The 24,005-nt window shown below is 41.4% G+C and overlaps 1 protein-coding gene across 1 annotated transcript; it reads right to left on the minus strand.

The window, feature by feature from the left end:
- Positions 1 to 454: 454 nt before the first annotated feature.
- On the minus strand, positions 455 to 23,538 carry Fam221a (family with sequence similarity 221 member A). The gene is made up of 7 exons (XM_038320093.1): positions 23,419 to 23,538; positions 18,652 to 18,825; positions 15,118 to 15,308; positions 13,020 to 13,226; positions 8,692 to 8,808; positions 7,247 to 7,329; positions 455 to 1,020 (listed from the first exon to the last, which is right to left on the minus strand). Exons 1-7 carry the CDS (start codon positions 23,481 to 23,483, stop codon positions 952 to 954), a joined length of 906 nt encoding a protein of 301 aa, XP_038176021.1. The 5' UTR covers positions 23,484 to 23,538; the 3' UTR covers positions 455 to 951.
- Between the last annotated feature and the right edge of the window lie 467 nt (positions 23,539 to 24,005).

Genomic DNA, 24,005 nt, shown 5'->3' on the forward strand with positions numbered 1-24,005 from the left:
TTATGAGTGCTTCCACATCATCCTTTCCTACCTTACTTCTAGTCTCTTTTCATCCCGCGCTTTGATCCAGCATATTCTCCAGATCTGCTCTCAGACCTATGTCCTGGGTTCCAGCCAACACCCTTAGACCAGGATCTGCGTCCCATTCAGGACATGCCATTCTCCTCAGGGAAAGACTATTCCCCAATGGGGCGCAGTAAGACCTGGCCCTGACTATTAATCTGGAGTCAGTGGAAGGTAGCAGCGGTGGCTTGTGAGAAGGACAAGTGTCATTTGTCATACAACTGCCTTAGGTTACTTTTTAATTAAAATTTTACAACATACAGGGGTGTGTGTGTGTGTCTGTGTGTGTGTGTGTGTGCGCGCGCACTACACAGCAGGTGTACAATACACTTATACCCAATGGACAAGTTTGTAAGACAATGTAAAAAAATCAAATAATTTTATTAGAGACTTGTAATTAAAATATAATTTTTAATTAAAAACATAAGTTAACATTCCAAAGCTTAAAAAGTAAAACCTAATGGTTCTAACTTTCCATTTTGAATAAAAAACTGACCCATATTTATTTGTTTAAAACCTTTAATAATATCCTTAATTTTCTAGGTAGCCTACAAAAGTTAAATATAATAAGCTAAAAATATTTACCTAGTTTCAGGGTTCTAATACTATGAAAATAACATAACTCGCTGAGAGAGAGAAGGCATACGTGTGCTGAGGCGGGAGTACCATGACTTCAGCATCAGCCTGGGCTACACAGTAGACCACATTTAAAAAGCATAGAAAGTGCTAAGTCAGGAATTCTGACAAAAATAACTTCATTTCACTTGTTTCAATAAGATAAACAAAATTCAAAAGGACATATTTATGCAATAAGAACATACGCAGATCGAGAGATAATAAACTTAAATAAACAGAGATGTGTCCGGAAGGTGGCTTGTCCAACAGACTTCAAGAAGGTTTTGTACCTGGTGGCAGCAGAGCTTTTCCTTTCTGCTTAGCAGATTTTTCCATTTTTAGCTGTAAATTTAAAACATTTATGATAAAATTTTTAAATTATCCTAAATAAAGGCTATACATATCATACCTTGTTAGTCATGCCTTATTTAGCATAGTCATGCCAGAGTTATTAACTGTTAAACACCAACACCAAAATCTGATCATTAAAGGGGCATGACAGCATTCTTTAAATGACTGGCTTTAGCTTTTCAGAAATTTGATAAGAAGAATATATAAACTAATATTGCCTTAGATGAAAATAAATCTGAAATGTTACTGGAGTATTTCTGAATGCTTAAAATCCTGACAGTGCGCCTGGCCTGTCTGTTTCCTGCAGTTACAGAATAAACCTAATTCAGCAGGATCATCTGTGGCACACCGGCACCATTCAGGGTGAGTTCCTAGGATCCCAGAGTGGGGACCATAAGTGGCAGCTGCCTAACTGAGAAACATGAACCTTCCCATGACAGCAGGGACTCCCCATAACACAGGCACATCTACTTCTTCATCGCCACTCAGGACAACTCCCAGGCACACCATCGCTGCCTCAAACTTCAAGGGACAAACAAAAAATAAAGGGCCCAAAAGTGGAAACAGGACCTTTGAGCTTAAGTGACAGCAAAATACCAAGAAACCAAGGGGAAATGGAACAGAGATTAAATATGACCAAAATAAATTATATACATGTATGAAATCCTCAAAAAATAAAAAATATATTTTTAAAAAGAAACCAAAAAAAGTCAAGAGGACGGTGTAGCTCAGTGGCAGAACTTGCCTAGCAAGTATGAAAACTTAGGTCTGATTTCCAGCAGAAAGGGAATGAGAAAGGACAGGACAGAACAGAAGGAAACAGAAGAGGGGGAAAGACGAGGGGAGACTAAAGGATCAAGGGAAAACCAGAACCTGGTAAAAACCAGTTTATCCTATCCATCAAATTACAAGTAATAAAATCCAAGTAACCTATCTATCTTCCCATTTTCCCCTCCCTCCTCTTTGGTTGGCATCTCCCTCAGTCACCATGTCCTCCTACCGCTCACACACTGTCAGTCAGGCCATGTGAGGGGCTCTAAAGGACACCCCATCCAAAGGCAGCATTATAGGACCTTTTTATTAGTCTTTTTATGGGGTACGGGGGATTGTTTTGGTTTGGTTTGGATTTCGTTTTTCAAGACAGGGTTTCTCTGTGTAGCCCTGGCTGTCCTGTCCTAGATCTCACTCTGTAGACCAGGCTTGCTGAGAACTCAGAGATCCACCTGCCTCTGCCTCCCAAATGCTGGGATTAAAGGCTAGTTTTTGTTTGTTTTTAATTATCATGTAAAGACATAGGTTTCATAATGGTATTTGCATATATATTTTGTTTATCCCCATCTCCCCTCCTGCTGATCCTGTCTAGGACATTTAGAAATGTGGCAATACAAGTTAGAATACAAAATGAATTCGGTACAACCTTTTGGAATCACCAAAATAGGATAGATAATGGAGTATTTTCTCTAAATTTGTTAAATGCTAATGGACTAGACATTGTTAATGTAATGATTGCCTTATATATTATATATAGTTATTGTACTTATTGTACATAGTTTTTATATTAATTATAACTTTCTTTTTTATTTTAGACAAAAAGGAGGAAATGTGATATTTTCTTTGTGATCTAACAAATAAAGCTTGCCTGAAGATCAGAGTGCTGAGCTAGCCACACTAGTCAGCCATAGAAGCCAAGCAGTGGTGGCACACACCTTTAATCCCAGCACTTGGGAGACAGAGGCAGATGGATTTCTGGGAGTTGAAGGCCACCCTGAGGTACTCATGATTGATCCAGTCTAAAGAGAAACAGAGCCAGGCAGTGGTGGCTCTCACCTTTAATCAATCCCAGTACTTGGGAGTCACACACCTTTAATCCCAGCATTAGGGAAGTAGAGACAGAAAGGGATATGGCTGGTCAGAGAGAGGAATATAAGGCAGAAGGAGACAGGAGCTCACCGTATTCAGTCTGAGGACTTGTAGACACAGGATACCCCAGTTGGTCTGAGGATTTTGTAGATTTAAGAACTAGTAGCTGGCTGCTCTGCTTCTCTGATCTTTCGGCTTTTACCCCCTAATATCTGACTCTGGGCTTTTATTATTAAGACCAATTAGAAATCACGCTACAAGAACTGTAAGCCCAATTTAAAAAAATGCCTTGGTCATGATGTTTTATCACAGAAATAAAAAATTAATACATTAGGAATGGTGGCATTTGCCTGCAATTCCAGCATTTGGGAAATGGAGGCAGGAGGATCAGAAGTTTAAAATCAGTCTCTCAAACATATTGAGTGTGATATCACACTGAGCTACCTAATACCCTGTTCCCCCAACTCTCCCCAAAAATCAATCTATAGATGAGTGCTCAACAAATCCTACTCCTTTTTCATCTCATCTAAGACTAAGTGTTAGTTCTTAGTAATATGAGAAGGAGGGGGAATGCAGAAGGTATGCCAAAAAAGCAAAAGGCCAAAGCAGCCAGTGCTCATTTGAAATAGTATTTCGCAAAGCCAGGCAAAGTGGCACACACTGAACCACCAACGTGCTAAAGGCTGAGGCCAGATGATGGTAAATTCAAGGTATTAGCATATAACAAAACCCTGCTCAAAAAAATTAAACTTAAGAAAGACAATTATTAAAAGACAAACAGTACTTATCAAATATCCATTTAGCAAGCTAAAGGCAAGCTGTCTCTTTCCCAGACCCTGTCCTGCTTTGTTAAATGTCCCAACACAAACAACACATCTTGCCCTAGTGAGCACTTGGTACTAGTTTCATAAATAAAATTCTACTTTCTTGGGGAAAGAAGACCAAGTCTTATTAGAGCAGAAGAAAACAATTTAACCTGACACAAAGTAAAAGCATTACCAATACTCTCTGAAAGCAGAGAGTAAACCACGTTAGCACAAAAGCTCCACCTGTCAATGCCAACTCCCACTAACCATTAAGAGTCCCCATACCAGTGTTCCAAATAATTAGCAAAGGATAGAGGCAACACACAGTGCTCTTGAACAAAGCCCTGAAACATCCAACACAGCTTCCTACTGGAGTAAATGCCAGCTCAAGGGAGAGCACTTCAGTGTGGATGTCTCACTTTAATATTCCATTAACTACACTACAAGGAGTATGAAAACTGTTTCAGGAAACAATTCATCACCCGGGCTGGAAAGTTTTAAACTGCATCTCATACATTCATTAATGCAGGTTTACTTATAAGTAACAAAACATTCATAAATATGAGTTCCACTCTACCTGCCGGCAAACAAACGCCACTGCCATGCTCTCAACACAGCCAGCACTATCCAGGCCCATTCAGGGAGCGGTGGGAGTTTGAGAACCCAGAAAAACTAAAGTTAACCTGTAAGTATGTGTCCCAAGAATGAAGATTGATTGGATTATAAATCCTGCCCTCAATAGTGCTATAAAAACAGCCTTTTAACTCACCTTGAAGGCTTTCAGCGATGTTTCCCTTAGCTATGCCCCCAAGTGTTTGTACCCCTGCCAAACTAATATGTTGACAGATGACAGTAGGAGGTGTGAACTTTCGGTAGTAGGTCAGCTATGAAGGCAAGCACTCAGGAGTGCAGTTGGTGTCAATGAAAAAGATGCCAAATCAACATCTAGAAGAATGGAAAAGGATCCATATCTATCACCATGCACAAAACTCAAGTCCAAATGGATCAAAGACCTCAACATAAGGCCAGCCACACTGAACCTCATAGAAGAGGAAGTGGGAAGTACACTTGAAAGCACTGGCACAGGAGACCACTTCCTAAATATAACCTCAGCAGCACAGACACTGAGAGAAACAATTAATAAATGGGACCTCCTGAAACTGAAAAGATTCTGTAAAGCAAAGGACACGGTCAACAAGACAAAATGACAGCCTACAGAGGTCTGATTTCCAAAATATACAAAGAACTCAAGAAATTGGCCATCAAAAGAACAAATAATCCAATAAAAAAAATGGAGTACAGACCTAAACAGAGAACTTTCAACAGAGGAATCTAAAATGGCTGAAAGACACTTAAGGAAATGCTATCCTTAGTCATTAGAGAAATGCAAATCAAAACAACTCTGAGATTCCATCTTATACCTGTAAGAATGGTCAAGATCAAAAACACTGATGACAACTTATGCTGGAGAGGATGTGAGGAAAAGGGAAAACTTCTGCATTGTTGGTGGGAATGCAAGCTGGTAGAGCCCCTTTGGATGTCAGTGTGGCGATTTCTCAAAAAAATTAGGAAACAACCTTCCTCAAGACCCAGCAATACTACTTTTGGGTATATATCCAAAGGATACTCAATTGTGCCACAAGGACATGTGCTCAATTATGTTTTTAGTAGCTTTGTTTGTCATAGCCAGAACCTGGGAACAACCTAAATGCCCTTCAACCGAAGAATGGATAAGGAAAATATGGTACATTTATACAATGGAGTACTACACAGCAGAAAAAAATAATGACATCTTGAATTTTGCAGGCATATGGATGAAATTAGAAAACATCATTTTGAGTGAGGTAACCCAGACACAGAAAGACAATTATCACATGTTCTCATTCATAAGTGGTTTTTAAACATAAAGCAAAAAAAAAAAACTAGCCTACAAATCACAATCCCAGAGAACATAGACAACAATGAGGACCCTATAAGAGAAATACATAGATTTAATCCACATGGGAAGCAGAAAAAGAGAAGATCTCCTGAGTAAACTGGGAGCATGGGGACCTTGGGAGAGGATTGAAGGGGAAGGAAAAAGCAGGGAGGGGAGCAGAGAAAAATGTAGAGATCAATAAAAATCAATTTTAAAGAAAAAGAAAAAGATGCCAGAGAGCTAGCTGCCTTACCTCGTTCACAACCACACACCAAGAAGGTACCAAATATGGACTGGAAGGCAGTCCTCACAGGATACCAAATCTGCAAATATCTTCACTTAAGACTTCCTGGCCTCAAAAACTTGGTAAGCTTCTATTGTTTATAAGCTACTTAGTTTACACAGTTTGTTAAAGTAATCCTGACAGAGCACTCCAAAAGAACTCTGCAGTGGTGGAAAGTAGGTGTATCTTTGCTGTCCCCGTGGGAGCTGCTAGACACTGTGGCTATTGAGAACTTAAGCCATGGCTAGTGTAGCTAAGGAAAATTGTTTCATTTTTAATTTTATTTAAGTTTAGACTTATACAGTCACAAATTATAAGTGATTATAGCACAGACATAGTTTCTATCACTGCAAAACGGTCCGTCATTTATCTCTGGCCTAAATTGTGTCCAGGATGCCCCTTCCCAAATTCAGAACCCGGCCCCCAACTTCAGGATTCCTCATGGAGGCAGCTGAGGTAATCTTGTTCTCTTTTCACCTCCTGTGCTCTTGCATTGGATTTATTTAATATTCTACTTCTAGATCCTCCATTTCATGGTGAGCTTAGCTAGGCATCATGTGGGTGACAACAGAAAGTAAAACGAGAGTCTCATCTATGTGCAGTTTTTAGTTAATTATGTATACTGACGAGGTACAATGTGGTCCAATATCAGCATAAAACATATAATTCCTCTAAGGTAGTTGGCATATCTATTACCTCAAACATATACCACTTCTTTGTTTTAAAGCCATTCAAATCCTCTCTGCTAGCCATTTTGAAGTACAGTCACTGCATCCTGGTATGCTGCAGAACATTAGAATGTGTTCCTCCTACCCAGCTGCACCCCTGCACTCATTAACCAGCTTGGTCGATCACCTTCCTGGACCTGGGGGGAGTTGGGAGGACCTTGGTCTTAACATAGAGTAGGGAACCCTGATAGCTCCTTGGCCTGGAGAGGGAGGGGGGGTATGGGTGGAGGGGAGGGGAGGGAAGGGGGAGGTGGAGGGGAGGAGATGGAAATTTTTAAATATAAAAAAAAACCATAAAAAAATTTTAAAAAAAAACTTTAAATCATGTATAAAAAATTCAATACACATAATTAACAAATATGCAGTTGGTTGATGTTTATTTTACTTCTGTATTGAATCAATACATTTATGAGTTTCACAAATCACCTGGTAGATGAGTCCATTTACTCACTAGTGCTATTTCTATCTGAATTGTTCTAAGGAAGCTTTAAAGCCCAATACCAGCTGTGAGTTAGCCCTTTACAAACTATTTTCAGTGATGCTGCACAGACTCGATTGAATCTTCAGTGGTGTCTGTGTTTCAAATAAAGCCTTATGCAAGTAGATTTCCGCAAACACTTACCCTTTCCTGGTATTGCCTTTCAAAGTAAGCCATATCATCCTCTTCAGGTTTCCTTAAGGAAGAAATCTGTCTGCTTGGACCTACTAACGAGAGAGAAAAATTCAAGTCGTGTATTTATAACATTATGTGCCCCCTCCAGAAAGAGATGGGGAGGAGGCAGAACTCCTTTATACCAAGAAATAATAATTTATTATTCAAACCGGAAATGACCTAGTGGTCCACATATTAAATTCCTTCTCAACAAGAATTCCATCACAAAAGTGATTTTCCATGGCAAACATTCTCTAAATATTCAATTGGTTCCTATCAAACAACACCATATGGCTATTCCATTTGAGTAACCTAGAACTAGGCACAGAGCTTATACATAAATCCAAGTCACTGAGAGAGGCAGGAAGAGTTCAAATGGGTGCCAGCCTGGGCTACCTACATAGCAATCCAAGCTAGTTTAGGCTCCAACACTGTATCAGAAAGTAAAAGAGAGGAACAACAGATGGTTTGATAGGGAAAGGTACTTGTCACCAACCTAAGTTGTGTTCACAGGACACATGTGTTGGAAGAAAAGCGCTAACTTCAGCAAGTTGTCCTCAGAATTCCACACGCACGCGTGCGGCACACACACACACAAACACAGGGCAAGTAGTCCTCAGAACTCCACACACACACATACAGCAAGTTGTCCTCAGAACTCCACACACGCGCACACACACACACACACACACTCAAATACACTTATTTTCCAACTATTTTTAGGATGTAACTAGAATCCACATTATACCTTATGAGATAATATATAGCATTGTACACTATTGAGGCTGTCCATAGGCAACCATAGAAATGAGTAATGATACTAACTGCTTTGAAAGTTCCAGAACTAAAATAGTTTAACCATCTTTCATGGTGTTTATTTTGTAAAAAATTAACCAATAGTTGGTTTAGTGTTCTGAAAGGAATTTAAAATCGTTTTTGTGTGTGTCTGTGTGAGTGCTGGAGTGGGGTTGAACTCAATGCATAGACCCAGGTTCCTGGGAATTGTAACATTCCTTCCAAACCGAAACATTGCCTGCAGGAGGCTGGAGGAGGCTTTTCCTTTACAGCCTCACAGGGAAATAGGAGGTAAACAAAAGGTCACCACTGGAGAAAAATGAGAATTCCCAAGATTCTCCTAGCCCTGAATAACAGGAGTAAACAGCTGCTGTGGGCAGAGACAGCCAGACTGTGGAAGAGATCCCCAACTGTGGGTTGTCCTGAGTTTGGGTCTTTCCGGTAAAGTAGCTTTCTTGAGCTATCCCCTGCTCCTCACCACGCTCCTGTTAGTAACCCCAGTAAAAACTCACCAGCTCACTAAATTAGACACTGGTGCAGCCCTTAGCCTGGTCTGTCGCCTGGGAAGCACATCAAAGCTCCATATTGTTATACTGTACACCCAAAAGTACTTCTTTTACCTTCATTACCATCTGTTAGTGTCTGTGAAGCAGAAGGAGATGGCATTTGCAAGGCTCTTAGGAATGGGTGGTCCATGGCTGAAACCGGGGAGTCCAAAACTGCAGCTGAGGGTGCACCTGGGAACAGAAGATCCGGAGGATGGAAATCACTCTCTCTCCATAAAGATAGACGCAATTCATCATTTCTATAGATCAGAACATCAGCAGAACTGCTAGAGAAGTCCTGTGAATTGTAGCTGCCGAAGTAGTCCATGTCTATAATCCCATACTTAGGAAGTGAAACGTTAGGACAGTTTAAAGAGTACAGTGAGACCCCAACTCAAAAGAATACACAAAATCAAAAAACGACAAGCACAAGTAAACGAACAGGAATTTTTATTTTAAATTACTTTTATTTTCTGTGTATGAGTGTGTTGCCTGCATGTATGTCTGTGTAATGTGTATGTCTGGTGCCCAGGTGTTAGATCCCCTAGAAATGGAGTTATAGACAGTTGTGATCTGCCATGTTAATTCTGGGAATCAAACCCAGGTCCTCTGCAAGAGCAACAAGTGCTCTTAACCACTCAGCCATCTCTCCAGCCCAATGAATTTTTATTTTAAATTCTTATCTACCACACAAAGAAAAAATAGCTTTAAAAAGTATTTTGCATTTCTCATAAACGTTTCCACCAAAGGAAAAAATATTATATACGTATGTCCAGAAATAAGTATCAGACCTAATATAGTTATAAAATACTAAAACAGCATTCAGTATGAGGCAAACTGGACCTCTAAACCACTCCTTACTAGAAAACCAGTGATCTGCAGTGTTCATCAGCTGAACACAAACTAGAGTCATCTGAGAAGAGGGAGCATCTTCTGAGGAATGCCTCTATCAGACTGTCCTGACAACATGTCTTTGCACTTCCTAATTAGAAATGACTGTTGGGGCTGGAGAGATGGCTCCGTGGTTAAGAGCATTACTCTTCCAGAGGATCTGAGTTCAATCCCCAGAATCCATATTAGGTAGTTCATAAACACCTGTATCACCAGCTCCAGGGAATCTAACACCCTCCCCCGGCCTCCAAAGGCACCTGTATACATGTGACTTACACACACACACACCAAAATAAAAATAAATACATTTATTTTTAAAAAAAAAGAAAGAAAGAAATGATTGGCTGGGTGGTGGTGTCATTAACCTTTAATTCCAGCACTTGGGAAGGAGAGACAAGCGGATCTCTGAGTTCAAGGTCAGCTTGGTCTACAGAGCAAGTTTCAGGGATACACAGAGAAACCCTAATTTAAAAAAAAAAAAAAGACTGGTGGAGAAGAGCCTAGTGCACTGTGGGTGGTGTCATCCTTGGGCAAGTGATCCTGGGCTGGTTATGTATTTGGAGTTTTTGTTTTGTTTTGTTTTGTTTTGTTAGATGGGGTCTATGTAGAACAGGCTGGCCTCAAACTCACAGAGTTCCCCTGCATCTGCCTCCTCAGTTCTGGCATTAAAGGCATGCATCCTACCCTAAGATCCTAAGTTATATAAGGGAGAGCAAGCCATGGGAAGCAAGCCAGTAAGAAGCATTCTTCCACAGTCTTTCAGTTCCTGCCTCCAGGTTTCTGTATGGCCTCACTCAAGGACAGATTATCACTTGTAACCCTTCCCTCTCCGAGTTGTTTGGGGGCAGAGAAGCAAACTAGGACAACCACAGATGAGAAATGAAGGAAGTTCTTTCTTCAATGAACAAGAAACACACACTGCCCCAAACTACAAAAACCAACTGCTAAAGGCATTGACTCTTGAATCAAAAAGGAAGCTCAGAGAAACAGATCAAACCATCCTTCCTCACAAACCACCTCCTTAATGAACTTTCAGTCTAACTGGCTGGCAAGCTAGTCTTAGCTCCTAAAGCACACAGTTCAGGAAAACCACTCATTCTTCCAATCCCTAACCCCGCCCATCTCCACCACACCCTCCTGTGACGGTGGGGACACGGGAGGCCCAGTCCAAGTGGGCCTGTACAGCCTTACTTGCTGCATGGGTTCCTGGTCTCCAGTGGTAAGAGCTGGCATAAGACAGGGCCTCATGGGCTCCCATTTGCTCTCACTGCAAGTGCAGACTCTACCAGGCTCCAGTGCCTGTCACTTCCCATACTGAATCTTCCAGTGATGGGGACCCACCTTCAGCTATGCTCTGGGGTCCCCTTAGCCCCACTACAGTAGACTGCATGGCAGACCTATCATCTCACGGCTCAGCTGTCTGTCAAACTCTCCTGAGAGCTGGGGATTATGGGCTGCTTCTAAATCACAAAGGAATTAAGTCCCAGCCAGAGAGCACCACTGTCTAGAACTCTACATGGCTGATCCTTCAACAGGGCAGAAACTTCTGGATCTCCTCTCCTCACCCACTTTCCCTTACCACCCCTCCCTCATGGGTTTTGGTGGTTGAATAAGAATGGCCAATAGGCTCATGTTTGAATGTATTCCCAGTTGATGAAACTATCTGAGAAATATTAGGAGGTGTGACCTTGTTGGAAGAGCTGTGTCACTGGGGTTGGGCTTTGAGGTTTCAAATGCCATGCCATCCCCCATTAGCTCTCTACCTCCTAGTTGTGACTCAAGATGTAAGCTCTCAGCTATTCCTAAAGTCAGGCCTTCATTTCCCCCCTGTGGACTCAACCCTCTGGAACCATAAGCCCAAATTAAACACTTTCTTTTCTAAGTTGCCTAGGAAATGGTGTCGTATCACAGAAACAGAAAGGGAACACGAAAGCTAAGACAAAAGGTTTTCTTTCTTTACACTGCAGTGACGCAAGAGATAAATATTAGATAAATATTAAAGAATTAGATAATTAAATAAATATTAGACAAATATTCACCACCACTATTCAGTACAGCTGTAAAACTATTAATAAAAGGATTTGGAAGCACCTAGGGAGAAGCAAAAATATCATTATTTGCAAACTGTACTGAAAATCTATCTAAAACTCCCATGACTGAGGTTCCGCATGATAGAAGGACTCCAAAGAGTTGTTGTCTGGGCTCCATATGTGTTCTCATGCATATACATGTGTGCCTACACATACATACACACGGTGCACAAATGTAATTTTTAAAAATTTTAAAGATTAAATAGAAATAAGAATTGTGTGTGCATTCTAGAAAAATAATTTCAGAATTCTACTTGTCTGCACAGAACAGCACAAATCAATAAAGATAAAATATTATAAACTATCAGTTCTTTCAATATTAATCTGCATTTTCAATATGCTTTAAAATATTGTGATGTTTTTATAAAAAATTAGGCTAAATTTCTGAAAATTTTAAAAATTGGTCAGGAATATTCTGAAGTAGTAAAATTAAATCATAAATTAATTCATTTATTTACTGTGAGCCCACAGTAATGAAAATAATACGGTGTCTATACAGAAACAGACAAGAGTGAGGCAAACCCAGGAGTTCAGAGCAATCTCTAGGTTGCAGCCAGTCCTACTAACTGATGAAGGACGGCTGATGTAGTATATCCATACTTCATCGGTAAAGCAGAAATCTTAACTTACCCACACACACTCGCTTTAATAAATGAGATCATGAGAAGAGGTTGGAACAACTCAGAGCACTACGAAGCTTCAACCTTCATCATCATCAATTTTGTACTTGCTTTGGGTTTTCTGAAGCTGTTGCATGAGCCTAAGATAATCATGTGCATTCAATCTACAGAAAATTTTGTTTATGTGATTTATTATATAATTATGTAAAATAGAAAATATATATAAAGTATCATAATTTTGACAGATGAACACAAACAGGAAGAATAGATCAATGAGAAAAGATGAAAAGGAAAGAAAAGGAAAACTGAGGAGGGAGGAGAAAGAGCAGGAACATAACAATAGCAAGTTTCACACAATAAAGTAACAAGTAACTATCATATCAAACAGCTTCTTCAATAAACAGGAACATGGAAGGACTCAGGTTTGGATTAAGTATTGCAGACAGAATAATCTTTTGTGTTTTGTAAGTTTTCTATAACAATATGTTTGTTGTATAGTACAGCAATTTTTGTAAAACACAAATCAAATAAGGAAAATTTTCTGGAAAAAAATATGACAATAAAATGCTAAATAAGGCCAGGTGGTGATGGTGCACACCTTTAATCCCAGCAATTGGGAGGCAGAGGCAGGTGGCAGATCTCTGTAAGTTCAAGGCCAGCCTGGTCTACAAACTGAGTTAGTTCCAGGACAGCCAGGGAGGGCTACACAGAGAAACCCCTGTCTCAGGAAATAAAAAAAAAAAAAAGTACCAATTCATCACACTGTCCGTGCACCTTGTGCACCTCAGAAGCTTTCACTCACCAATGCCACTGTCGTCCAAGCGCATGTAGCCTTCGGCCAAGGAGCTGAAACCAGTCAAACCTCCCATTGCCGCATAAGGAACATCCCGTCCTACTGGTCTGCCCTGAGCCAACCTTTCTTGCCGTGTTTCCACCACTGTGTCGTGGGAATATGCCGGCTGGCCACAGGCACAAGTGAAGCAGCTGTGGAAGCCTGAACACTTGGAGCCTGAATTAAGACACAAAGGGTAAGCCGTTAATAAATGCTAAGCTGCCCACCCTAAGACATGTATGTTAGCCAAAGCCAGCTAGGGGTAGGTCCTTTAAGCCTGCATCTCTTATCTCCAGTCACGACTACTCTAGGGATGCTGAAGTGGCTAAGTACACACTGAAGGGGGAAATGTTTCAAACACCAACTGGGCCCAAAGGACACTGAGTTAAAAACGTGAGTCCCAGAAAGTGCAGACCCTCTTCCTCAAAAGCTACACTAAAGCTGAGCACTGTGGTGAACTCCTGGAAGCTTAGCACTTGGAAGGCTGAGACAGGAGGATCACAACTCTCAGGCCAGACTAGTTTACACAGCAAAACCCTGTTCTAAAAAATGAAATAAATAAAGTCTGGAGATGGTTCAGTGGGTAAAAGGCATGCATTGTTCTTCAGTTCTCAGCACCTACACGGTGGCTCACCACTGTCTGTAACTCCAGCGCCAGGGGTCTAATGCCCTCTTCTGGCTTTTACCAGCACCAGATGCATGCACGCACACACACACACACACACACACACACACACACACACAAAAACAACTTTTTAAAGTAACCATAGTGGAATGGAGACCAGAACATATAATGTAAAATCTTTACCTGCTCACACCACTTATACCTGTGTATGGGAACCAAAGCTCCTAAATTTTATGCAACTAATTCCATTCTTGGCAGATGAAACACATTTACTGCTGCTATTGTCAGTAAAAATGCATCTCCAGTTGAGTATCCTTTATCCAGAATTCTGGAAGTCAGAACTGCTTCAGATCTGTTCTGGGTTTGGAACTGCTACAAGTAGGATTTACTGGCTGAGCACCCATAATCAGAAAATATAAAATGTCTGTCAGGTTATTGCATCTTCTTTACCTATAAAATTCCTCTTTTAAAAGTCTATAAGGAATTAATTTAGGGCTGTGGGTGTAGCTCAGTGGTAGAGGGCTTGCCTAGCATTCATGAGACCTTGGATCAATCCCCAACACCAACCCCCCCCCCAGCAAAAAGGAACCAGGTTGACTAAACTCTCATTATTAAAAACATTTTTTGTCATTTTTAGGCTTATTTATTTTATTTTAAATTAGTGTTTTTCCTGAATGTATGAATGTGCACAATGTTTTGTAAGCCATCATGTAGGTGCTGGAACTGAACCTGGATCCACTAAAAATCAGTGTTTTTTACTGTGGTGCCATCTCTCCTGTTATTGACAACCTTTAATCACAACTGGAGAGATTCTTCTAGAGGACCTGGGTTTAATTCCCAGCACCCACACGGAAGCTCGCAACCATCTACAACTCCAGTTCCAGGGATATGACACCCTTTTCTGGCCTCCACATACACCAAGCACACATGTGGTACAGACATGCATGTAGACAAAGCACCCAGACACATTAAATTTAATTTAAAAAACTTTTAATAAGGTGGTAATTCTTTAAAATCTATTCCTATTACTTAAATCATTTAAAGTCTATGACACTGAAGTTTATTATTATAAATCATACCAGGAATTGAGTATCTACCCATTGAATTTTGCTTTGTAGCCAAATAAATTGTTACAAAAATCCATCGCCGGGTGGTGGTGGCACATACCTTTAATCCCAGAACTCCGGGAAGCAGAGACAGGCGGATAGATCTCTGTGAGTTCGAGGCCAACCTGGTCTACAAAAGCTAGTTCCAGGAAAGGCTCCAAAGCTACAGAGAAATCCTGTCTCGAAAAACAAATAACAAAAAACAAAAGGAAGGAAGGGAGAGAGGGAGGGAGGGAGGGAGGGGCAAGGGAAAGGAGGGAAGGGAAGAAAAGGGAAGGGAAGGGAAGGAAAAAAGACACTGAAAACAGTCTGCAACTGTGTATAAAATGAAACTTACAGGAATTGCATGCGAAGCCAAGTGCAGCACTGTGCTGATCAGCAAAGTGTTTGCACCTGCAGCGAACAGGCTGGGTACCATTCAGAGGAACATAGTGGTAAGCCTTGCACTGGCACCCAGTCACTCGGCAAGGCAGCTCAATGGGGCGCTGCTGTGGAACTGTTTCAAAGTCAGTTTTATGCTGTTTATACCTTTTAAAAATAGAAACACACAATTTGGATATTGTCAAACATTAAAATGTATTGCCTATTAAATGCATATGTAATTATTTTGATTCCGTTTTTATCTTTTGTTATTCATACTAATAAGGTAAAAGTAACCGCTCCCACTTTCAGTATTTCTATCAGCTTTGGTAGGTCAGTAGTCTTCACTTTTTCAGATTTTAATTTTTGGTTACTTAAGAAGTTTTACAATTGTATAAAGGAATATAATTCCCTTACAATACTCGTCATTGCAGTTCTTCAGTGTGGATGCATATCCTCAAAGGATGAAAAAGCTCCTCTTATAGGGACTATACTGGAAATCAAACCCAAGCATCAAGTATACTCAGCCAATGGTCCACGACTAAAATATAACCAGCCATACAAAATAGCACCTTACAAAAAATATGCTTTCTATCAAGACAGGTGCAGTGGTACTCAGAAAGTGGAGGCAGGAGGATCATGAGCTTAAGGCCAGCCTGAGCTATACAAGACCCCATCAAACACCTAAAGTGTGAGGGAAGTGGTGAGATGGCTCAGAGGGTAAAGGCGTTCGCGGCCGCGACTATGACTATTTTGATATCTAAAAGCTCCATGGTGGGAGGAGGGAATCGCTCCCCTCAAGTTGTCCTCTGCACATCCACAGTGTGTCACAGTATGTCTGTGTCCCCTCTCTCTCTCTCTCTCTCTCTCTCTCTCACACACACACACACACACACAGAGTAAAATTATATGGAATTTGTAAGGTTAGGTAGGTAGAGCACTTGCGTGCTATGTACAAGACAATGAGTGTCCTAGCACACCAAGAAACTAAGAAGGCCTGAGAGATGCCTCAGTGGATAAAGGGACTTGCTGCAAAGCCTACCATCCTGAGTTTGTTCTTCTGGACCCACTGACTTCACATATGTACACACATACACACACATACACAATGAATGAATTAATATAAATGTAAGGTTTTTTAAAAACAATGGTTTTCATCAAAGTGCATCACTTAAATTTATTTTTATGCTTTGCTATCTAAACCTAAAATAAATTTAATAAAATATTAATATTTACTTAACTATAATTTAATTTTTAACTTTCAACATCAAAATGAAGTAATGGTATTGATAAAGTATTTTAAGTTGTGTGTTTTTTGTTTTGCATACACATAAAATAATAAAAAATAAATCTTTCGAGTTTTTGAAAAGAGATTATTACAAAACAACCAGTTCCATTTGATGTTTCAAGAAACTTTAAAAATTCCATCCTTTCACCCTAGAAATTAATTTTGGAAAACACACCTCAAGTAAATAATTTCACATATAAATAAGGGTTTCACATAAAGGCAGTGTTGGCAATAGTACACATACTAGTAGATATTTATGTATAATAGACAAAAAGGGAATGGGCAAATCCATTACTAGAAAGTAGGTTTTTTTTAGCTAAAGAGAGTGAAACCCTCTCTTTAGACAAAAGAAAACCAGAGAATCACAATACTATATATAAAATATTTAGAATTTAGATTGGTTAAAGCCAAGGGAAGAACAGCAATTGGAGTCCCCACTCCTGTAACCTGCCTTTCTGCCTGGAGTCTCACTCACAGTTTGGAGAACAGCAGTGGGCGAGCTGAGACATGGGCCAGTTACTGGAGCCCTGCCTCGAGACTGCTAAGAGCCACATGCATGCACACTTCCTGCGATTCCATCGTGAAAAGACAGTGCTGTGTGATGAACGCACAGAACACAACTAAGTGAACACTGCAAAGAGAAATTATACAGGCAAAGTGGGAAGCACTAACAGCAGCAGGCTTCGGGTGGTGAGTGTTCTACTTTCTATATATGCCCTGTTTCTCTTAATAAGCATGTTTCAGTTTTATAAAAAGAAAAATATGTGTGGGACAGGAATTTCATTAAGTGAGGAATACCACAGAGAAATTTCTTCATCATCGTTGGGTTGGATTTCGAGGGCCATTTCCAGACTGCACAAATTCCACACAGAAACTGGCACTAGACATTCACAAGCATAAATCATAAGACGACCATACATTTGCCCAAGCCCTTCAGTTTTGACAGATATCAGCATGTACCCATCGTCCTCCAGTCCCCCACAGTGCTTCTAGTTATGGTTTCTAGGTGAGTCTGAAGCCAGTCTACACATTACTCATCCTAGCAACTGCCTAACAACTTCTGGCAAACTACAACTCTGTAAATAGCAACTAAACAAAGAGTCTCTCAGAAAGAGCCTCACAAGTTGCTGTTGAAGCAGGGCGGTTCCCCTTCGATGGATTCCTTAGAACAAAAAGTTAAACCTGGTCCCTAAGAAAAAGTACTAGGTTCGGTGGATTTTTAATTTTGTACTTTTTACAATGCACTTTGGTCATTTTGCTATTTACAATTGTGAGATGATAGAAAAATCTGAAGGAATGTATTGCACAAGAATACAAACAACACACATCATGACTGGCCCCTCATGTCTCTTCTCTCAGTGATGTTCTTGAACACAACCATTTGAAGTCAAAAGAACTTGTATTTTTTTGTCTGTTCAGGTAAGGTCAGGTATGGTGGTTGCACCTATCATCCCAGCAGCTGGCAGACAGGAGTAGCATGAGTCTGAGGCTACTTGGGGTTACTGCACAGCAAGTTCCAGGCCAGCCTGGACTGCATAATGGGGCCCTCTCCAAAGAACTGAGCCAGCAAATACAGAGTGGAAGACACCAACCCAGCTCCCCGCGGATGTAAAGAGTGATTCGTAATCCTGAGGAGAAGTGGGTCTATTGGTGGATGAGTAGTCTGACCAGCGCGGGTCAGTGTGACCCCACATCCTATTTTTCTAATAATGGGACCAGTAGGTGCTACCTTCGCCACACAGAAAGACCTCTGGACAAACACCATCCTGGTTTTGCCAATGGCAAGACAAGAGTTGCTCATGGTGACAGACCCTGTGATGAGTTTTAACACAGTACGGGAGTTTATTATACGTTTAAAAACCTTTACATAATCCTAGTGCATTATGTAAATGCTGGCATCAAATGCTTCTTAATCATCGCACTGTTATTTATAGGAGGAAGACATGTTTTTGCAATAACTTTCATTTTCTAGCCATCAGAAAACAAGCGCTAAGTGGGCTGTAGAGACGGCTCATCAGTTGAGTGTGCCCACTGTTCCTGCAGAATCCGGTTCCCTGCACCTCTCTCGGGTGGCTCACAACCATTTGTAACCCCAGCTCCAGGCAGATCTGCCGCCTCTGGCTTCAAAGGCACCTGCACTCACGTACATATATCCACCAGAGACACACACATATACATAAGTAAAAATAAAATTTTTAAAAAACGAATGATGCAATATCTTACCTATGTGTACAAAAACACAGTGTCTCCGGGCCGATCAGTTTACAGTCCATGCCTGCTGGTGACCGCCAGCTCACAAACAGCCTGTTCTGTAAACGCATGGGGAGGACTTTTTTCTTGTACTCTTCATACTCTTCAGGAGTAAACAGTTTCCCTCCATCGTCCTCACCAACAATTCTATAACAACAAGTATTCTTATAACCTGAGAATTTTCCAGGCCCAAAATACTAAACTTTAAAATTAAATTATTTTTGCATATTTAAATGAAAAGTAGCTTTGACTTTGGATTTTTCCTTTCAACACAAATACAGTCAAACTGCAAACAGTAACAATAAAACTGCTGCATCTGATGGAGTTCAGGATGTACCACACACACCTCCCCCGACACTTGGCAAGCACCTTCTTGAGCAAACAGCCAAAGCAGGACTGCTATTCCCACCTTCCCAAATAGCCTTCCCTGAAACGGGTCCTGCTCCTTGTTCCAGGAGGAGCCTCCTTCTACCCACATACTTACAGATGAATCTAGACAAACAGGCCTTACTAAGTTCCCCAGTTCGTTGTCATTAGGTCATACCCTGCTGTCCTTGGGTCATGTTTCTCTCTGGGTGGTCCCCATTCCACAAACCTAAGCATAAAGTTACAGTATTTCCTGTGTGTTTATTTTTTTTTCACTCCCATGCCACATAAACTTGACTCTGTGTTTCCCTTGTCAATCTTCCTTTTATTTTAGGTACTTTTGCCATGAACCCAGGGATGTCTGAAGAAAGAAATTTTTTCTCCATTCTCTTCCCATATAAAAGATTGTAGGTAACAATTTTTAAACATGACTTCACTGATTGTGGTAGTATGAGAAATGTCCCCATAGGTTCATGTATATGAACACTTGGTCCCCAGTTGGTGGGGACTGTTTGGTGAGGTCATGGAACCTTTAGGGGTACACTCATGCTGGAGGAAGTACATTGCTCAAAGCCAGCATTAAGAGATTATAGCTTTTCTCCACTTTCTGTTCTGTCTGTCTCTGCTTCCTGTGTGCAGACAAAAAATGGTCAGCCACCTTCCTTTTTTATGCCACCATGCCATGATCCCCACCATAATGGACTCTAACCCCTCTGGAACCATAAGCCCAAACAAATCCTTCCTTCTTCAACTTCTCTTGCTCATGGCATTCATCACAGCAGCAGAAAGGTGACTCTACACTGATCAAGGTCTATCAGTGGTTATCACTACTCATTTCAGTCTCTCCTTAATTCTGAAACAAACATTCATTCATTAAAATCTAGATCCAAAACCAGATGTGGTGTCCTCCCGAAATCCCATCTGAAATGGCTAAGGGAGGAAGATGAATTAGAGGCCAGCCTGAAATACACAGCAAGACCCTGTCTGGAGAAAATAAAAATCTTGAGCTTAAACTGCTAAAAGTTATGTTTTCACCATTTTTTAAATATTTATTTATTTATTATGTATACAATATTCTGTCTGTGTGCATACCTGCAGGCCAGAAGAGGGCACCAGACTCTATTACAGGTGGTTGTGAGCCACCATGTGGTTGCTGGGAATTGAACTCAGGACCTTTGGAAGAGCAAGCGGTGCTCTTAACCACTGAGCCATCTCTCCAGCCCTGTTTTCACCATTTTAAAACACCATTAATCCCAGCACTCGGGAGGCAGAGGCAAGCAGATCTCTGTGAGTTCAAGGATACCCTGGTCTACAGAGTAAGTTCCAGGATAGCCAGAGCTACATAGAGAAACCATGTCTCAAAAAAACAAAACAAACAAACGAAATAGTACCTAAAATTAAAACTCTATCAGTGCAAAAGTCAACATAACATTTTGGCCTACCTGACCTCTGGACAGAAGCTGAAAGTCATGTGAGCTCTGAAAACCTTGAAATGCTTTGATTTACACAAGCTCAAAGTCATGGTATATAATGGGTGATCAGATATTTTGAAGTTTCATAAGATTCCAAAATCTTAAGAAAAAGAAAACTATTTCTATGGGGAAAAAATGTTTTGCTAAAAGAAAGAAAAATACAATTAAAAATTTTTTCAGTTGTTTAAAGTAAAAGAAATTTCTCTTTGAAAATATCTCCCTTTAATTTCTTTTTTAAAATAACTTTATTTATTTACTTATTTTACATATTGGTTGAAGTGTTATTTATAGAATGTTTATGTGATTTTTTTGTACATTACATACTTCTCAATGCTTTGAAATAGCTGGTTGCTGTAGAAGATCGAAAACCAAATGCTCATAATCACAGCACTCAAGAAGCAGAGTGGCGGCAGAATCTGAGTTCAAAGCCAGCCTGATCTACAAAGCAAGTTCCAGTACAGCCCAAGCTACACAGAGAAACCCTGTCTCAAAAAAAAAAAAGAAAAGAAAAAAGAAAATGAAGAAGAAAGGAAGAAGAGAAAATAGAAACCCAATTTATAAGCTATACAATCAACACAATCTTTTTTTTAATAAACTTGCAAATAAAATTTCACACACTGAAATTAACCAGCCCCAAAGCTACAATGTTAGAATGCCCTTTAGGAAGCTGTGAGCTTCACATTAGATTTTATACTTACAGCATGGAATATATTTCTACACACGTATCTGCCAAGAAAACAAAAAAGTCTGTGGCAGAGTTAGGACTGGAAAACAGTTTTGTACCGTCCTCTTTCACTCCTGTGTCCACTGCCTGTGCTCAGTCCCTCCTCTTCCCAAATGCTCACCCTCTCTGGCTCTCTCCTTTATTCTCTGATTTTTCTCTTCTTTGCTTAAACATTCTAGATACACACAAAAGTTTTTAAAAATGAACTTATTGTGAGATAAGATTTTACTATAGCCATTGAAGAATATCAACAGTACCAGAAAGATCTTAAGTCAAATGCAGCCTTTAAAGACAATGCTGGTAATTACATTTCCAACCTGAGCACTCAGACTTTATTGTACATCCATCGTCTCCAGTGCGTCTTGTTCTCTGCTGAACTGAGTCTGAGTAAGCCCCAGGTGAGGTGGGATGTCAGTGGACCCACCTTCTGACACTTTGAGTAGAAAGACTGTATACTCCCCCTCCACACGCCTCCCACCCAAGCTAAGTCAAAGGTAAAGAAAACTGCAAAGAAGCCTTCGTTTGGTGTTTTTTCTGTGTTTGCAGAACCCAGGCCTCCCAAGTGCTAGGCAATGGTTCTACCACCGAGCTACATCTCAGGCCTTAGTTGTTCAGCAGGCTCTCCACACGTGGTTTAGACTGACCTTGAACTCAGGGCTGAAATTGCAGGCCTGGGCCACTGACCATTGGAAAGTTTATTTCTGATGGAGATCATTTCAGGAGCCTCCCCCATAGAGCCCTTTTCTATCTAGGAGCCCAAAGCTTGCTGATGGTTAAAGGACATGATAACCTCTCTTAAAGGGACATGTCCCATGATACTTACACTTGCACAAATAATTTCCCATAAGCCTGTCCCTAGCATTTTCTGGACAAGAGACAAGTGAAAGTCCAATCCATGTTTGTAAATATGTAAGTCTTCATTCAGTCAGCCTCAGGATCAAGTGACTTCCTCCAGGGGAAAGCCAGAGAGCCAAAAGGAATGACACCAGCCCCGCTACAGGTAAGAGGGTGAATATGTGATGGGTAAACCTGCCATGAAGACTGTGTGCTAGCTAGTTTGACACCAACTTGAGAATCACATAGAAATATAAAATCTCAATTGAGAAAATGCCCCTGACTAGATTGGCCTGTGGGCAAGCCTGTAGTTTGATTGCTGATTGATGTAGAAAGGCCCAGGTCATGTGCTCAGTGCCACTCCTAGGCAGTGTCTAGAGTGCTATAAAATAAAATAAAATAAAAAATAAAAAGAGCAGGCTGAGCAAGCCCTGAGCTGCAAAGCAAGCATCACCCCTCCATGGGCACTTCATTAGCTCCTGCCTTGAATTTCCCAGATGATGGACTTCAAGCTGTAAATAAAATCAACCCCTTCCTTCTCAAGTTGCTTTCGACCGTGATGTTTTATCATAGCATTAGAAACGTGACAGATAGAATGGTCAAGCTGTTACATCTCAAATTTCCTGGTGAAAATCTTCAGGACGTTCTAAACATTACCCAAAACTACACTAATGCAGCAGTATTCCAGGAAACCCAACCGCCTAGATAGATGCCCCCAAATGACTTGGGGGAAGCTCCACACTTCTGGCCTTTCCTTTGTTCACACATACTCCTGACAAGTCGTCTGTAAACCCCATTTTCCCAGTTTCCCAACTGCCAAAATGAAACTTAGGAAATAGGAACTTGGAGGCAGATGTATCAGCTTTAGTGCAACCTTGAGCCAAAGGAGCAAGCAGCTGTGCCCCCTGCTTCAAAGAGAAATCTCTGAAACCAAGTCCTAAAACCATCTCCCTAGGGTTGGCAGTGCATTCATCAGTTCACGACTTACCCATCACTGAATTAAATGTGCAAACTGACGTCTACTAACTTTTATAGGTCCCGACTGCTTCAACTGTCACTAAGAGAAACAAAAAAGGACCCACTAGAAAAGTCGTTAATCATCCCTCTTGTCAGGTGAGACTTAAGAGGTCTCAGAAGAGACTCATTACAAAATAGAACCGTCTGTCGGTATATTTAATTACAGAAGAGAAAATGTGAAATTAATCCAGGCCTCCCGAACAGCCCAGGAACGGACTCCCGGAACCCTAAAGCTCTTGCCGGATCCCTGCTCGCCCCACTGTGCTCCGACGACGAAAGACTTAGCCGGGAACGGAATCTGCCCCGGGAAGCAGATTAAGGGCTCACCTCCGGTACTCCAGGTACTCGTCTACCGCCGCCGCGCCGCCGGGAGGCAACGTCAGCCGCTCCATGGCCCCGGGAAGCGAAAGAAGCCCTCGCCTCGAGCCCTGAGGCGGCCCTGCAGCTGCCAAGCAACATCCGCAGAACTGGCGCGCGAACACCAGCCTTGCCGCCGGAAAAGATCAGGCCCCGCCCCTCTGAGCTCCGCCCCCGCCCGCCCCTACCTCCTCGCGCTTAGCTCCGCCCCTTAGTCTCGCCCTCGTCCCCCACAGCTCCTCCCGTTTAGCACCGCCCTCTCCCCCTCAGCTTCTCCCCTATTAGCCTCGCCCTCGCCCCGGGCTCCGCCCCATTTAGCTCCGCCCTCACATCCCCAGAGTTACATCCCTCCCTAGAGCCATGCCCGCCCCTTGCACCCCGCCTGCCCTAGCGCCACGCCCTCCGTGGCCACGCCCACTCTGACCCGCCTCTGGATTGACCAGGCTAAACCTCTCCACCAACCCTCACGATTGCCCGCGTGGCCCCCTTCGCTACCTGGAGGACCTCTTTGGTCCTTGAGCTTAAAGTAGTTTGAGCATCACCGCCCTACCCGGTAC

Source organism: Arvicola amphibius, chromosome 2 (genome assembly GCF_903992535.2).
Source record: "Arvicola amphibius chromosome 2, mArvAmp1.2, whole genome shotgun sequence".
In the NCBI taxonomy this organism is placed as follows: domain Eukaryota; kingdom Metazoa; phylum Chordata; class Mammalia; order Rodentia; family Cricetidae; genus Arvicola; species Arvicola amphibius.

Coding starts and splice junctions, on each gene's coding strand:
- Fam221a (XM_038320093.1), bottom strand. CDS start 23,483: ATGGAGCGGCTGACGTTGCCTCCCGGCGGCGCGGCGGCGGTAGACGAG. Junction 15,309..18,651: donor CTGTGTTTTTGTACACATAG/GTAAGATATTGC, acceptor TATTTTTAAAAG/GTATAAACAGCATAAAACTG. Junction 1,021..7,246: donor AAAGGCAATACCAGGAAAGG/GTAAGTGTTTGC, acceptor TTAAATTTACAG/CTAAAAATGGAAAAATCTGC.